This window comes from Thermothelomyces thermophilus, chromosome 4 (genome assembly GCF_000226095.1).
Source record: "Thermothelomyces thermophilus ATCC 42464 chromosome 4, complete sequence".
NCBI lineage: Eukaryota > Fungi > Ascomycota > Sordariomycetes > Sordariales > Chaetomiaceae > Thermothelomyces > Thermothelomyces thermophilus.
Window position 1 is genome coordinate 3,698,986 of NC_016475.1, and position 13,577 is coordinate 3,712,562.

The window sequence follows — 13,577 nt, forward strand, 5'->3', positions numbered from 1 at the left end:
ATTCACTTCCCTCTGGCAAGTTGTTCGACATAAGTTGCGTGTTCTATTGTCCCAAGGTCATCATCCTCTTCGCTCAAAGATGTTTTAGCCCCGGAATTTCCAAACTGAAGAGGGCTGTTCATATGACGGAACATGTTCAGAAATCATTGGTACCTATGCCCCACCACATAGAGTCGCCGGGCGTAACGGCATCTTGAGAACGAGTATTAGTCACGCAGTATTGGTTTCATCCTTTTTATTCTCATTGCTTTTTCCGGGAGAGGAAGGCACGAGCATCAGCTTTAGGATGCTCAAACTGGACGTGACCATCGCACAAACGGAGCGTTCGTGGGTCGGCTCTGGTTTCAGTGAGGAACGAATCATGTGGTCAAGATGGGAAAGGGCTAAAGGAAGGTGAAACAGGAAGTTGTTGATAGAAGCGATGGATATAAACATGGGTTAGCTTTTGGTGAAACCGTGCTGGACGTTTGTGGAGAGCCTGAGCCTAAGCCGATTCAATCAATAAACGAGGCGTAACCCATCGCAATCCTAAGGTAGTTGGAGGCTTTAGGTTCTCTGGCGTGGGTGGCACGCTGACTCTGTCATGTTGGTGTGTTTGCGACAGGATCCCGAGTACTCTACGCGGACTGCTCGTACATGATGAAGTGTGTTAGTTTGCTAAACGGCTAGCCCCCATGTCACGAGAAAATCAACAACGCCAAGGTTTGTTGCGTTGTTGAGAAGCCTGGGCCGTTTCGCCAAGGCCAAATCAGGTACCAAAGGAAAGCGATCACCCTGCGAATCCGGAGTTCGTGAGTGGGCGGTCAACGGGCAAACAACGGAGTCCTCTGTACATAATCCGTACATACATAAGCACTGCAAAGGCGCGACATTGACGGCGACGACCAGGGCTTTGCAGGACTGGCCGACTTTCTCAGAGTCAGCGTTGAGCAAGTGGCTGAACTGTGCTCCCAGCCTTCTTCCAGGGGCTTTTTGCAGTGGTTTTTTTGGGCAAGGGGAAGGGGGGAAGGGGGGGAGGAGCAGCATAACACGGGTTATTTGGCTGGCTGCGCCTGGTTCATGAAAAGAAAAAAGCGCTCCACCGCGCCGAAATGGCGTCCTTGCCTTACCGAAGCTCGGCGTGACAACGGAGAGCATGCGGGTAAGTTGCTTCTCTGCAACATCGACGGCCGAGTGTAAGATGCTGTTGGTCTCCGTCCCTGAACTGGCCTTGCTTTGCCTGGGTTTTAGTCGCTTCCCCCAACGAAAAACCCACACTGGCCTGCTGTGGAGGCTGCAAGAGGCTCACCGCGGCAACACAAACTCATCTGATCGCTCGGAGCCATCCCTTTTTTTTTGGGTCCCATCGTTGCCGGTGGGGACGAAAGAGGCTGGGGGCGGATGCAGTTCCCCACAGGAATCTGTCGCGGTCGCCGCGCTCAACGGCTGGCAGATCGGCGGACGGCCGGCTTCGGGCGGTGAAAGAGCAAACTGGTTGGTGCCAAACGAGCGCGTCTGGCGGAGGTCTGCCGCTTGGTTGGCCAAGATTGCAAAGTCGCATTCGAGTCTGGCGGTGCGGAACAACCCAGACACAGTAGTCTATCCGTACAGTAGTACGGATACATTTCCGTGAAAAAAAAAACTTCCAGGGATCAGGGCTGTGTTGGCGGACGTTAACGGGGACTTAGTCCCGACAGAAACATCCATTATTCATGTCCAGGCATAAAGCTGCTTTGCTCTCTGTTCTGCTCTGCCCTGAGCACGGATCAAGTGCATTTGGTGACCGCTGTCCTCCCACGCCTTGGTGCCCTTCCTCTCTTGACCCCGACTCGCGCCCGCGCAATGCGGCACCTCTTGGCCTGTGCATCCACGAACTAACCTTCCAATTGTGGTTGTATTGTGGCAAGGACCAGACCTGCGGTCGGCGCGCAGCGAAGTCCAGGTTGGCAGAAAGCTGGAGGCTGCGCGAGAACCTGAGCACTTCCCTGCCCGCCAGCGAGCCCACTTCACGCTTTGCCGCGGCTCGATTGGCTCAGCTGCTGGAGACCCTTGTCCAACGACTCCGCTGCCCTGCCTTCCCCTTCTGGTGTCTCCCATCCTCGTCCTTTTCCTCCTTCTCCATTCCAAACCGCCACACCTCACGACATCGCCAACCCACCAAACTCTGTGCGCCTTCGCAGAGGCCGCAGACGACAAGCCGTGTCGGGGCGACCGAGCGTAGTATACAGAGCGTGGACCGCCGATCGGCCCGTTCAATCAAGAAGTGTTGCTCGAATTTGCACCTTTTAGTGCAGCCCGATACTCGACCAGCAAAAGAAGCACGGCATAGCCCGAATCCTTTTTCCCCCATCCCATCCCATCTCATCTCATCTCCGACGCGGCAGAACCTCCGGATCTTTTTACCGAGAGCCGTAGCAATTGTTTGTTTTCCTGTAGTCGTTGTCGACCAAGTCTATGCCAGCGAGACATCGCCTCGCGACAGTTGAGCTCCGCCCACCGCCTCACCATAAGGTCGTCTGATGACCCGAACCATTTGTGAGTTCGCTTGTGCCCACCGCATGCACTCAATTTCCATAGCATCATTTCTCCGTCCTTCCTCGGCTTTTTGGGGGTCTGTTGCGTTCTCGGTGGTTGCGGCGCCTTTTTCTTGGGGGGTTCTAGTGTTCCACCGGCTTGCTGCATCACCCGACTCGTCTAACGCTGTCATCATCCGGTTTCGACTCGGTCATCTCGGGCCGTCACCGACTCATCTTGCGCATGTCTTTCGATCTTGAAACTGATGGTTTGGCCACATCGCAGATACCACCACCGCATATTCAGATAGGACTGCGCGACTAGCGCCGAGCGTCCGGCATGGCTTCGTCATCCTCGAACGTCGTGGGTGTACACTATCGAGTGGGGAAGAAAATCGGAGAGGGCTCGTTTGGCGTCATTTTTGAAGGCACAAACCTCCTCAATAGCCAGCAGGTTGCCATCAAGTTTGTACGTTTGAAGGAGTCATCCATTCAGCTTTTCGCAGTTTTTGGCAACACTAACCAAGGTACGAAATAGGAACCCAGGAAGAGCGATGCTCCGCAGCTGCGTGACGAGTATCGGACGTACAAGATCCTCGTTGGTTGCCGTAAGTCTCCTATGGAAGGATATCAAGAATGCACGCAGTCTAACCATGGCAATCCATCCCGCCATTCAGCTGGCATTCCCAATGTCTACTACTTTGGCCAAGAAGGCCTACACAACATTCTCGTCATCGACCTGCTTGGCCCGTCGTTGGAGGACCTCTTTGACCATTGCAACCGGAGGTTCAGCCTCAAGACGGTTTGTATGGTAGCGAAGCAGATGGTACGTACACTTTCCGGTATCTCGCTTCGTATCTAACCACTGCTTGCAGCTGTCGCGTGTCCAAACGATTCACGAGAAGAACCTCATCTACCGGGACATTAAGCCGGACAATTTCCTTATCGGGAAGCCCGGCACCAAGACCGCCAATGTAATCCATGTGGTCGACTTCGGTATGGCAAAGCAATACCGCGATCCCAAGACAAAGCAGCATATACCATACCGGGAGCGCAAGTCGCTTTCGGGTACTGCACGGTACATGAGCATCAACACCCATCTTGGCAGAGAGCAGTCGAGACGAGACGACCTCGAGGCATTGGGTCATGTCTTCATGTATTTCCTGCGCGGTGGTCTGCCTTGGCAAGGTCTCAAGGCGGCCACCAACAAGCAGAAGTACGAGAAGATTGGCGAGAAGAAACAGACGACCCCTATCAAGGAACTGTGCGCCGGCTTTCCTGAGCAGTTCGAGAAGTACCTGAGCTACGTCCGCGGCCTCGGCTTTGAGGATGAGCCCGACTATAACTATCTTCGTGGCCTGTTTACCGAGGCTCTTCAGGCTGCCGGGCTAGTTGAGGACGGCGAGTACGACTGGATGAGGAAGCAGGACAAGAAGGGGGACTGGAACCGCCAAGCCCTGCACGACCCAAACTCTCGGCCCGGGGCATCTGCCATGGAACTCCACGGCAACTCGCGGGGGGCCACCACTCGTCACCAAAGCGACCCGCAAGCCCCGGGACTGACCGCAGCTCGTTTAAACGCCACGCAACCCCCGCTGCCGCGCCAGGTTATGGGACAGCAACCGAACCAAGGGCGGCCAAACGGGCCCGGATTGGCAAGTCCGCGCTCACCGGCGGCTGGGGGTTACATGCAAGCGGCGCCGACGCCGACTGGCTCGACCCAGGCGCAGTTCCAGACAAGCACCCAGAACCTGCCCCAGCGGCCAATGACCCAGTCGCCCCAAATGAACAGCCCGGCCCAGCCGCAGAATAACACCCAGCAGCCTCAACCGACGGGCTTCCAGAAGTTTATGAAGACGCTGTGCTGCGGCTAGTTGTCCTGATGCTGAACTTTTTCTCTTTTTTCCACGTTCCATTGTCTGGCGTCCTGTCGGGTAATCAAGCGGTTTTGTCCGACAAACCGCAGCGACCCCTGCTAACAGGTTGTGCCAGCGAGAGAGGCGGCAGCGGACGGCATGTTTATATAGAAGACTTCCCAGGAGATGAGTCGGACATGATTTGCCTGCAACATGCGCATGCGTTTTTTTCGTCTTGTTATTTTTTTTTTTTTTTTTGTATGGGACATAGAGGATGCCTTCTTTCCATAGCGGTTTCCGGCACTCTCGGCGCCTCTGGACATCATTACGATCACGATAATCCGGTTCTCTTCTCTCGTTTTAGACTGCGAGTCCCGCTTCTCTATCTCGACCAAGGCCTCCACACCTCTTCGCAGCTCTCTCGACAGGGCTGGGTACTGCTGAGCTGGGCTGGGCTGGGCCGGATCGGGCATCGCGGGGCAGAACAAGGTATCATGGCGCTCTTTGGACGTGTTTTCTTCTGTCTTCCCCATACAGATACTCTATAATAATCAGCATCGTCTTTTGCGTACTCACAGGGCCAAAGCTAGGCAACACAGAAAAGGGCTGGTCAGGCGTAAGGTTGACTGCGCTGCTGGCCTTTGAGCTGAGCGAGACCAGACGCCGGTGTTGATAACAGGATCGCGAAGTTTATTCATGTTAAGCCAACGGGATTATCGTTCCTGTGCTCGTCGGGCCGACGGCTTGTCTTCTAATATAACACGTATGTATGTATGTATAACGAACCACAGGACTGCATTAGTCGTGCCATGCCCCTCCCCCAGCTCGCCCGTCCTCCTTGACTCTATAAGTAGTTCCCAGACCCATCAGTACCTCCCGAGCCGTGCACGTAAGAGGAGAGGGATCATGAAGCGACAACGATCTCGGATCAGATCTCGGGTGCCGCTGGGAGCCAGACGCGGTGGGCGAGGCAAAATCAACCGCCCATGCGACTTTCGTGGCCCACGCATGTCCAACCCGATGTAACACCGCTTTTGTAGCCATCATTGATTGCGTTTAAAAAAAAAATTCCCCCTCCCAACCAAGCCCATGGATGTCCTCTCCCTTCCCGCCCACTGAGACCAGAAATGGGAAAGAAACCTCTTGACTCGAATACAGGCGAGATGCATTTCAGGAACAGAGGCTAAACGGATTCATACACATCATGACAAGCAGATCCCAACAGCCCCATTACAGAATCAACCGGGTTTTCGCATGTATAAACTCTTCCTATGTGAGCTTCTGCTTAATGAAGAAAGACCGCAGGTGGGACAGCTGCCAGGCGCATGTCACGCCGAGGACGGTGAGCTGAATCAGAATCCAGCGGACCACACGGGCGTTGGTGCTTTCGGACTGATCGCGAAACTCGGCCTCGCGTTCCTGTTTGGTCATAGTATCTATCAGTATCCCAGAAGCTATTGACAACGAAGAGATGACAAGGATGGCGCGCAGGCAGACGCACCCGTTGGAAGACCTGCTCCCTCCTGATATCGTTCAGCCGGGCGTTCAGATCCTTGACGCGCGTCGCGAGATCCTGAATCTTCTCCTTGTTGCCGCCGTCGAGAGCGCTCGTCTCGCCGATGGCCATGTCCAACGTCAGGCGGATGCCGCCATTGGGGGAGGCCGCCGACAGCCAGTTGGACCGGCCGCTGTTGGACGAAGGGGTGAAGCAAATCTTGTGGTCGCCCGCCTCGGCCGCCGTGAAAGTGAATTTGCCCGAGGGGCCACCGCGCTGAGAGACGACGCGATGGTCGTTGTCAAATATTTCCTAAAGGGAGGTCTCGGTCAGTCGTTGTCTTCCTGCAGGAAGGGGGGTCTCCTCCGGACCCGCGGGGGGGCGAAGGCGGGAAGATCATCCGGCAACATACGTCAACAGAGATGTAAATGCTGATGCCGTCGTGCTTCTCCCAGGCGCGCCTCTGGTCGTTCCATTCCTCGGCCGTATAGTGACCCACCACCAGGGTGTCCTTGGGGAGCTCCTCGAAGAAGCACTTGGGTTTCGTCACATCGATGTAGAAGTAGAGGGCCCGGGCCATGGCGGCCAGGGAGAGGAAAGGGAGAAGAGTCCTCATCTTTATCAATGGCTGGCAAGTATCACCTCGCGCTGTCGGCGACGGAGGGAGGGTCACGGCGGAGTGTGTGTTGAGTTGAGATGCAGGGAATTCGGCAGGTTCCCGCTGGCAACAGCAACACTTGGGGCTCTCCCTATCGCGACCCTAGCTAACGCCAGTGAAGCTGCCACGTTCAAGGGAAAATTGGGCCCAGGGATTGGTCAGGTCACGTGTAGGCTTGTAAAGATGGGTCTTGGCACCCAGTTCGGGCATGGATGGACAGGTAGTTGCTCCGTAGCGGGAAACTTTTTGGCGGTGTTTGCTGCCAGAATCCACAAGTTCAAATCTCAACAGTGCACTACTAAAGTTTATCGAACTGCATCCGCCCAGATAACGCTCCATCGAGTCACCCTCAAAATACGAATAAACTGGCCTCGCTTCATGTGTAAATACCGCAAATAAGTGTACTGAATCAAGTCCGGTCCAGAAAGGCAGAATTCGCTGGCTGCGACTGCGACGAGTCGACCCACACACCTTGGCAGCGCTCCCGCCCGCAGCGACGCGACGTGCGCAACACCACCCCACCAGCATGACTTCCCACGATGTCCGCGACGTGCTAAACCTTCCCTCCGACCAATCTACAGCCCCTCGCCCGTCCAAAAAACAAAGGACTAGTGCTCCGCGACCAAACCTGAAGGGACTTGCGCGCGAAGTTCAAAATCTTGGCGGCGACAATCCGATCGCAATCGTTCCCGATGTCTCGTTCTTTAAGAAACGGCGATTTGCCAGCCGTAAGCCGGCTGCTAGATGGGAACTGAGACCCTTTATAAACTCGGCCCGCAACGATGGCGGCGCGCTAGTTCTTCGACACTGGAAACGGAAAACGGACCACGGACCGCCGCCGGAGACCGGGCAGGACGGGGAATCGAGGCCGAGTGAGGAGGCGGCAAACGGGGAGAAGAAGGACGACCAGCCAGAAGACTCGGCGTTTGCCAAGTTCAATGTGCGCGTCTCGGTTCCGCAGTACAACGATGACCAATACCAAGCCAACCTTCAGAGCGATGACTGGACAAAGGAGGAAACAGACTACCTGCTGGAGCTGGCGAGGGAATATGACTTGCGTTGGCCAATCATCTGGGACCGGTACGAGTTCGCGCCGAAACCACCTGAGGGAGAAGAGGCCGACGGGACGAGCACGGCCGTGGTGACTGCACCCAAACCGCGAACGATGGAGGACCTTAAGGCACGCTACTACGAGGTCGCCGCGAAGATGATGGCAGTCCAGAAGCCGGCGCAGTACATGACGAGACCGGAGTTTGAGCTCTACGAGATGATGCTGAATTTCAATCCCGAGCAGGAGCGCAAGCGGAAAGAGTTTGCGCTCAACACGATGGCTCGCTCTAAGGACGAGGCTCGGGAAGAGGAATCCCTCCTGCTCGAGATCAAGCGCATCCTCGCGCGCACAGAGCGCTTTAACGAGGAGCGCCGCGAGCTCTACAACCGCCTCGACTACCCGGCCACCGATTCAGACATTAACTCGTTCAAGTCTTCTGCTGGCCTGCAAGCCCTCCTTCAAAACCTCATGTCCACGGACAAGGCGAAAAAGCGCAAGAGCATCCTCGGGCCAAACGGCGAGGGTGCCAGTCCGGGCGGCGCAGCCCCAGGCAGCGCGGCATCGGAGGGAGGAGCCAGCCACAACCGGCGCGAGAGCATCGCAGCCGCGTCCGCCAACCGCCGCGACTCGGATGCTCGTGCTGGCGGGGCTCGCGGGTCCGCGGAACCGACCCCGACATCGGGCGCGGCCGCAGCGGGCGCCGGCAACAAAAAGAAGGGCGGGTCATCCGCCGCTGCCGCCCAACCAGAGCGCCGCAAGCTCTCGGAGCAGGAAGAGAAGATTTACGGAGTGTCGTACCACGACCGACTCGGAAGCGGGCCAACGTTCCGGTATGAGCGCATCAACAAGCTGTACAGCCACAAGTCGGGCCAGCAGCAGTTGCGCATGACCAACGCCCTTGCCGAGCTCGACGTGCCTCCGCGCCTGATCATGCCCACGGCCGCCGTGACTTCCCAGTTTGAGGTCCTCTGGGGCGCCGTGGCCGCGCTGGTTGATGCGCGCAAGTTGAGCGATAAGCTGGACGCGGAGATCAAGTTGGAGGAGGCAAAGGCGGCGGAGAGAGCGAAAGCGAAGGAGGCAGCAAAGATGGATGGGAAAGGTGCGGATGGGAAGGGTGCGGATGGGAAGGGTGCGGATGGGAAGGGTGCGGATGGCGGCGAAAAGGAAAAAGAAGATGCAAAGGCGGCTGAAGGGCAGCAACAACAACAACAACAACAGCAGCAGCAGCAGCAGCAAAAGCAGGAGCAGCAAAACCAGGAACAGGAGCAGCAGCAGCAGGAACAGCAGCAGGAACAACAACAGGAACAGCAGCAGGAACAACGACAGGAGAAGCAGCCGCAACAACCCTCTAATGGGGTTGAAGGCAGTGAGCAAGCAGATGGCATCAAGGAGGAGCCGGGCACTGAAAAAGATGAGGCTGCTGCCGCCGGCGCCGGCGCGAGACCGGGCAGCAGTGGTGGTGCGCATAAACGGAGCGCGAGTGTGCTGAGCGCCGCAAGCGATAAAAGCGCTAAACGGCAGAAGAAGTAGAAGGAAGGGGGGGTGGTGGGGAGGGGGAGGGGTTTAATGATTTGCAATGTGAAGACAGTTTACTACTGCCTTACGAAGTGAGGTTCAGCATACAAGTCGAAGTCATGCTTCTGCCCCAACTCTCTACTAATATCGAATGCCAGCCTAAGAAGCCAGGCATTGCCCGTGGAGGAAGTCCCGCCATCAGTAACCAGCGTAAGGTTTTACAAACACTCGACTCACTCCGCACAGGTTAACAGATTCTGTGCTCTTTCAGATGCTTTTCATTCACTGTGTTTATTAGTCACTCAAGTGGTTCGTTTAGCTGTACATACCGAATTGTAAAGGCCAGGTACTGATTAATAAGTGGAGAGGATGGGTGAGCTATATTGGCGATTAACAGCACCCGGTGCCCGATTTCTAGGGGATCAAGCAAGACGTAAAGGGATCTAAGTATGACATCATTTAAGCTTTAAGACAAAAAAAAGTACGAGATGATTGTTAAGTCAGTAAATGCACGGTATAAAAGCTAACCCGAGCGGAACAGCTTTAACCAGCACGTCATGCTGTATCAACTCTTAAAACTACAACGCTAAATTACTTCCAAGATAAACTCCGGGCGTAGGCTTTTTGTTACAGTATTTGACTGTCTGTGGGTCGAATCTGACCAACCCACCAACAGGGATGACGAGCCAGGGTCAACATGTATTTAGACAGCTTCTCTGAGTGCCTCTGGCACTTGGAACAATTAACACTTTTATCACCTACTTCTGCAGATCGTAACAGTTGGTCTAGGAGTGCCGCCCACGGCGCGAACACCGCTGTGGTGTCGTACCTTTGCAGCCTTTCTGAGCTGTACTGATTGCAGCCACCGAGCTGTAGCACTTTGAGCCGGTCTGCTGCCTATTTATTATGCGAGGCAAGAAGCATTCCGTGCTTCATACAGCCTGTAGCATGCGGGTAGGACACTAGAACAGCAGCAACGGCCTTGTTCAAGTTGATGGAGAGCAGGATCACTTAACGTGCCAAGGGCCCTCTCCAGCTCAGTACATACATAGGTACCTTGTTACCCTACAGTTTCAGGTCCAGTTCCAGCCATCCCCTACGCGCCACCTCTTCTTGTTAGCAACCTCGAATAACTACCTGCTTGATAACATCCACTGTGACACTCCGTCAAAGATGGCGATTCAAATCCTCTCAGACTTACATCTAGAGGCGCCCAAAGCATACGATGTGTTTGAAATAGAGCCCAAGGCGCCGCACCTGGCTTTGCTCGGCGACATTGGCAATGTTGTGGCTCACAAGGACGACTTTCTCGGGTTTCTGACCCGACAGCTGCAGCGGTTCCGAACCGTGATGCTCGTGCCCGGGAATCATGAAGCATACCATTCCAGCTGGCCCGAAACCCTCAGCGTTCTTCATGCCTTTGAAAACGATTCGAGAGCGCGCAACGACTCTTCGCTGGGCGAGTTTGTCCTGCTCGACCGCCGCGTCCTGCGGCTACCAGACTCTGACATCGTGGTCTTGGGATGCAGCCTCTTCTCCTACGTCCCGCCAGAGAGTCGCATGGCTGTTAGTATGGGCATGAACGACTTTTTTCTAACCGACGGATGGGACGTGGACGCGCACAACGAGACGCACAGGCGGGATCTCTCGTGGCTAAACGCTCAGGTCGCCGACCTCGAGCGTTCCGGCGTCAACAAGATCATCATGTTGTCGCACTGGAGCCCAACCATGGATGCGCGAGCAATCGACCCGAAGCACGCCGGCAGCCGCGTCACGAGTGCCTTTTCGACCGACCTGTCTAGGGAGAAATGCTTCAGGAGTGCCGGCGTCAGACTTTGGGCGTTTGGACATACGCATTACAATTGCGACTTTGTTGCTGACCGGGAGGATGGTGCCGGCCCATTGAGATTGGTGTCGAACCAGAGGGGATACTACTTTGCTCAGAGCAAGGGTTTCGACAGTGGAAAGACGATCGAGGTATGATGAAAGAAAAGAGAAGAACGATAAGCTGTTCAGGATGCGCCTGCTTGCTTGTTGCCAAAGAGAACGAGGGAGCTTTCGAGCTCGAAGGCAGCAGCTCTAATAGCAGAATCTATTCGCTTAATTATACTATTAGTGTATTCCGATATAATGTTGCTAGTACTGTACCTGGGTAAGTGATTGCATCGAACAACTGAGACATTACAGGGGGCAAGGCACGCAGAACCAGACAAGGGACGAGATTATTGCAGCGCGTGAGCGCTTGCGCCGTGCTTTGTAAACAATCATCCGGATTGGCGAACTTCATTGGCTTGTACACAGTTAGTTCTCGGGATTATTTCCTTTTCTTTTCATATCGTTTCTTTGTTTCTGTCTTTATGGGCTGCGATTTGCGGCGATGATGGACGGCACTCGGCGGAGACCGAGGAGGCAATGGCCTCAAAACGACATAAGGCGCCTGAGCTGCCTTGAGAGCTCGCGCGAGAGACGCGGCGAACGTATGAGAAAGTTTTGGTATGCTAGGCGCTCGATTAACGTTGTTCGGTACAAGGCAGGCCAGCTAGGTATCTGTGAGGGCTTGAGCCCGCTCGTCTAGTAATAGGCATCCGACTGACTTACAAAGGCGGTTTAGAGCCAGAATTCAACGAATATCAGAGCACATGTTTATGAGATTGCCATCCACTTCTTGCCCGGCTCACAGCGAGCACCGCCCGAGTTGGCCGATGTGTCTCGCAATGAGTCAATCTTCCCATCCGGTGTGGTTTGACTTATCCGGACTCCCCTCCCTTATGAGCCGTTCTGACCAACCTGTTTGCCAATGGGCGACTAGGCGGCGACATGGCTAACAACACCACAACGGCAGGACTCAACATTGCTATCTCCAGGTCGCAACTGAACCCACATGACTCACTCACTCGCCCGCCCAGCCACCTTGGAAGCGCAGTAAGCGATAGAGGAAGGGTAGTCAACCTCTAAACCGTTGCACGCATGGAGGCAGCCCATACCGGCGACTGGCCGACCATGATTAGTTCCATATCGGTATCACCTACCTACTGGTTGAGGCGCCGAGGCGCGTTTGGTACGTCAACTGATAGCCCGAAAGACCGATGCGTCATTCTATAACCAAGGTAAGGTTGCTCTACCCTAGATAGGCACCGATATGCCATTCAAATCCCAGCTTGGCCTCGGTGACGCGCCGAATACTTTGCAGTTTTTGGGCGGCTGGCTGGTGATGGGTTGATCTATAGAGGAGACTGCGCGGCTAAGCTATGTTCCTCCTCTGTGCGCTTCGGATTGATCAGTAGCCGTTTTGGATAAAATTAGAAGGGATCATGCGGCAATCAAGATGACTTCTGGGATTGTTGCCCGGCTGAACCATTAGGCACGTGGTGTTTCGCAGGTCAATGACACGCATGATACCATGTCCTCGGAAACGATTCGCAAGAGCAGACGGGGAATTTATTTCACCAACGGACAGAAAAGTTATAAAAAGAACACGGGAAAGCTTCCTCGCCAATAGACGGCTGGCGTTTCGTGTTTCTTTGTGAGACGTGGGCGGCTCCATGCGGTCCGGGCGCGTTCGAAGAGGGAGGCCGAGGGAAGCCAGGTCGTCGAGAGTGGACCCAAACCATATGCAGGTACCGCGCGCAGATCCGGCCACGCGAAGGAGACAGAAGTACCGGTACCTGGACCTTTTAATCGCGGTACCGGGTCCCCGTGCGGCAGATCTAGATCTGCTCATGCCGGTGATAGGAGGGTGATACGGCCCTTTGCCGCAGGAGTCCAGGGTCGTCGATGCGTGACGGCGGCAAGGGTGTGAGGGACACCCGGGTTGCTGGTTCATGCCAGGGACGGATGTAAAGCGGCCCGCCTTGAGAGGGTATGACGTGACGGCGTGCTAACAACCGGGGAAAAAAATAGGCTGGAAGGGGGGGGGGGCGAGACTCGCTGCTCGCCGGCATGCAGGCGCCACCGCGTGTTGCCGCCTGCGGATGCCGTAGCCGCTGACCTGTAGCGTAGTGGATAGTAGCATTTGTATGTACCTTCTCTCGTACTCCAGTCAGATAGTGAATTTTAGATCCGCACCCGCCTTGCGTGCACTTGGCGAAATGGTGCTGCATGACTTTCATGCCTGGGAAAAGGGGATAGGGGGGTGTAGAAGGTCGCTCATGGATCCCCTAAGACCATCGACTCTCTTCCTCTCGAAGGAGGCCATGAATGATGTCACCGTAGGGCTGGCTGGCTAACCGGCGGTGAATTGCGGTGTTTCCAAACAATGTTTCTTCCTGAGGTCGAATATCGTGGGCAAAATGGTCATCCAATGTCATGATGGTGGTTGAGAAGGCCGAAACGGTGTTGAGGAACGAGCCAATAGAATGGGCCAAAATGGGGCCTCGAAGCGCTGCTGGGGGTTTGTAAGCGCCGGCCTGGCGCCTAACAGCGCGGGACCTCGATACGGTGAGCGCCCAGCGGCGACCTAGCGCCTACTTTGTAAGTGTGCACTCGTGCGATTGTGCATCCAATGCCGGCG

General features: G+C 55.3%; 4 protein-coding genes across 4 annotated transcripts; 3 read left to right on the forward strand and 1 right to left on the reverse strand.

Moving 5' to 3' along the window:
• Nucleotides 1-2,322: 2,322 nt before the first annotated feature.
• MYCTH_2307444 (uncharacterized protein) lies at nt 2,323-4,417 on the forward strand. Its single transcript, XM_003664470.1, has 5 exons — nt 2,323-2,514; nt 2,779-2,961; nt 3,031-3,100; nt 3,170-3,318; nt 3,368-4,417. Exons 2-5 carry the CDS (start codon nt 2,833-2,835, stop codon nt 4,364-4,366), a joined length of 1,347 nt encoding a protein of 448 aa, XP_003664518.1. The 5' UTR covers nt 2,323-2,514; nt 2,779-2,832; the 3' UTR covers nt 4,367-4,417.
• Nucleotides 4,418-5,072: 655 nt separating this feature from the next.
• On the reverse strand, nt 5,073-6,528 carry MYCTH_2081821 (uncharacterized protein). Its single transcript, XM_003664471.1, has 3 exons — nt 6,256-6,528; nt 5,850-6,155; nt 5,073-5,767 (listed from the first exon to the last, which is right to left on the reverse strand). Exons 1-3 carry the CDS (start codon nt 6,457-6,459, stop codon nt 5,618-5,620), a joined length of 660 nt encoding a protein of 219 aa, XP_003664519.1. The 5' UTR covers nt 6,460-6,528; the 3' UTR covers nt 5,073-5,617.
• A 499-nt stretch (nt 6,529-7,027) lies between these two features.
• On the forward strand, nt 7,028-9,082 carry MYCTH_52576 (uncharacterized protein; the record flags this gene model as incomplete). Its single annotated transcript, XM_003664472.1, has 2 exons — nt 7,028-8,696; nt 8,916-9,082. 2 exons carry the CDS (start codon nt 7,028-7,030, stop codon nt 9,080-9,082), a joined length of 1,836 nt encoding a protein of 611 aa, XP_003664520.1.
• A 999-nt stretch (nt 9,083-10,081) lies between these two features.
• MYCTH_2307448 (uncharacterized protein) lies at nt 10,082-11,013 on the forward strand. Its single transcript, XM_003664473.1, has 2 exons — nt 10,082-10,861; nt 10,921-11,013. Exons 1-2 carry the CDS (start codon nt 10,241-10,243, stop codon nt 10,945-10,947), a joined length of 648 nt encoding a protein of 215 aa, XP_003664521.1. The 5' UTR covers nt 10,082-10,240; the 3' UTR covers nt 10,948-11,013.
• The last annotated feature ends 2,564 nt before the right edge of the window (nt 11,014-13,577 follow it).

Excerpts from the sequence above, each read along its gene's own strand:
- MYCTH_2307444 (XM_003664470.1), top strand. The coding sequence starts at position 2,833 with ATGGCTTCGTCATCCTCGAACGTCGTGGGTGTACACTATCGAGTGGGG. Across the intron at positions 2,962-3,030 it reads AGCAGGTTGCCATCAAGTTT|GAACCCAGGAAGAGCGATGC; the intron begins GTACGTTTGAAG and ends GGTACGAAATAG. Across the intron at positions 3,101-3,169 it reads CAAGATCCTCGTTGGTTGCC|CTGGCATTCCCAATGTCTAC; the intron begins GTAAGTCTCCTA and ends CCCGCCATTCAG.
- MYCTH_2081821 (XM_003664471.1), bottom strand. The coding sequence starts at position 6,459 with ATGAGGACTCTTCTCCCTTTCCTCTCCCTGGCCGCCATGGCCCGGGCC. Across the intron at positions 6,156-6,255 it reads GCATTTACATCTCTGTTGAC|GAAATATTTGACAACGACCA; the intron begins GTATGTTGCCGG and ends ACCTCCCTTTAG. Across the intron at positions 5,768-5,849 it reads GGGAGCAGGTCTTCCAACGG|GAACGCGAGGCCGAGTTTCG; the intron begins GTGCGTCTGCCT and ends ATGACCAAACAG.
- MYCTH_2307448 (XM_003664473.1), top strand. The coding sequence starts at position 10,241 with ATGGCGATTCAAATCCTCTCAGACTTACATCTAGAGGCGCCCAAAGCA. Across the intron at positions 10,862-10,920 it reads CGAGTGCCTTTTCGACCGAC|GCATTACAATTGCGACTTTG; the intron begins CTGTCTAGGGAG and ends GTTTGGACATAC.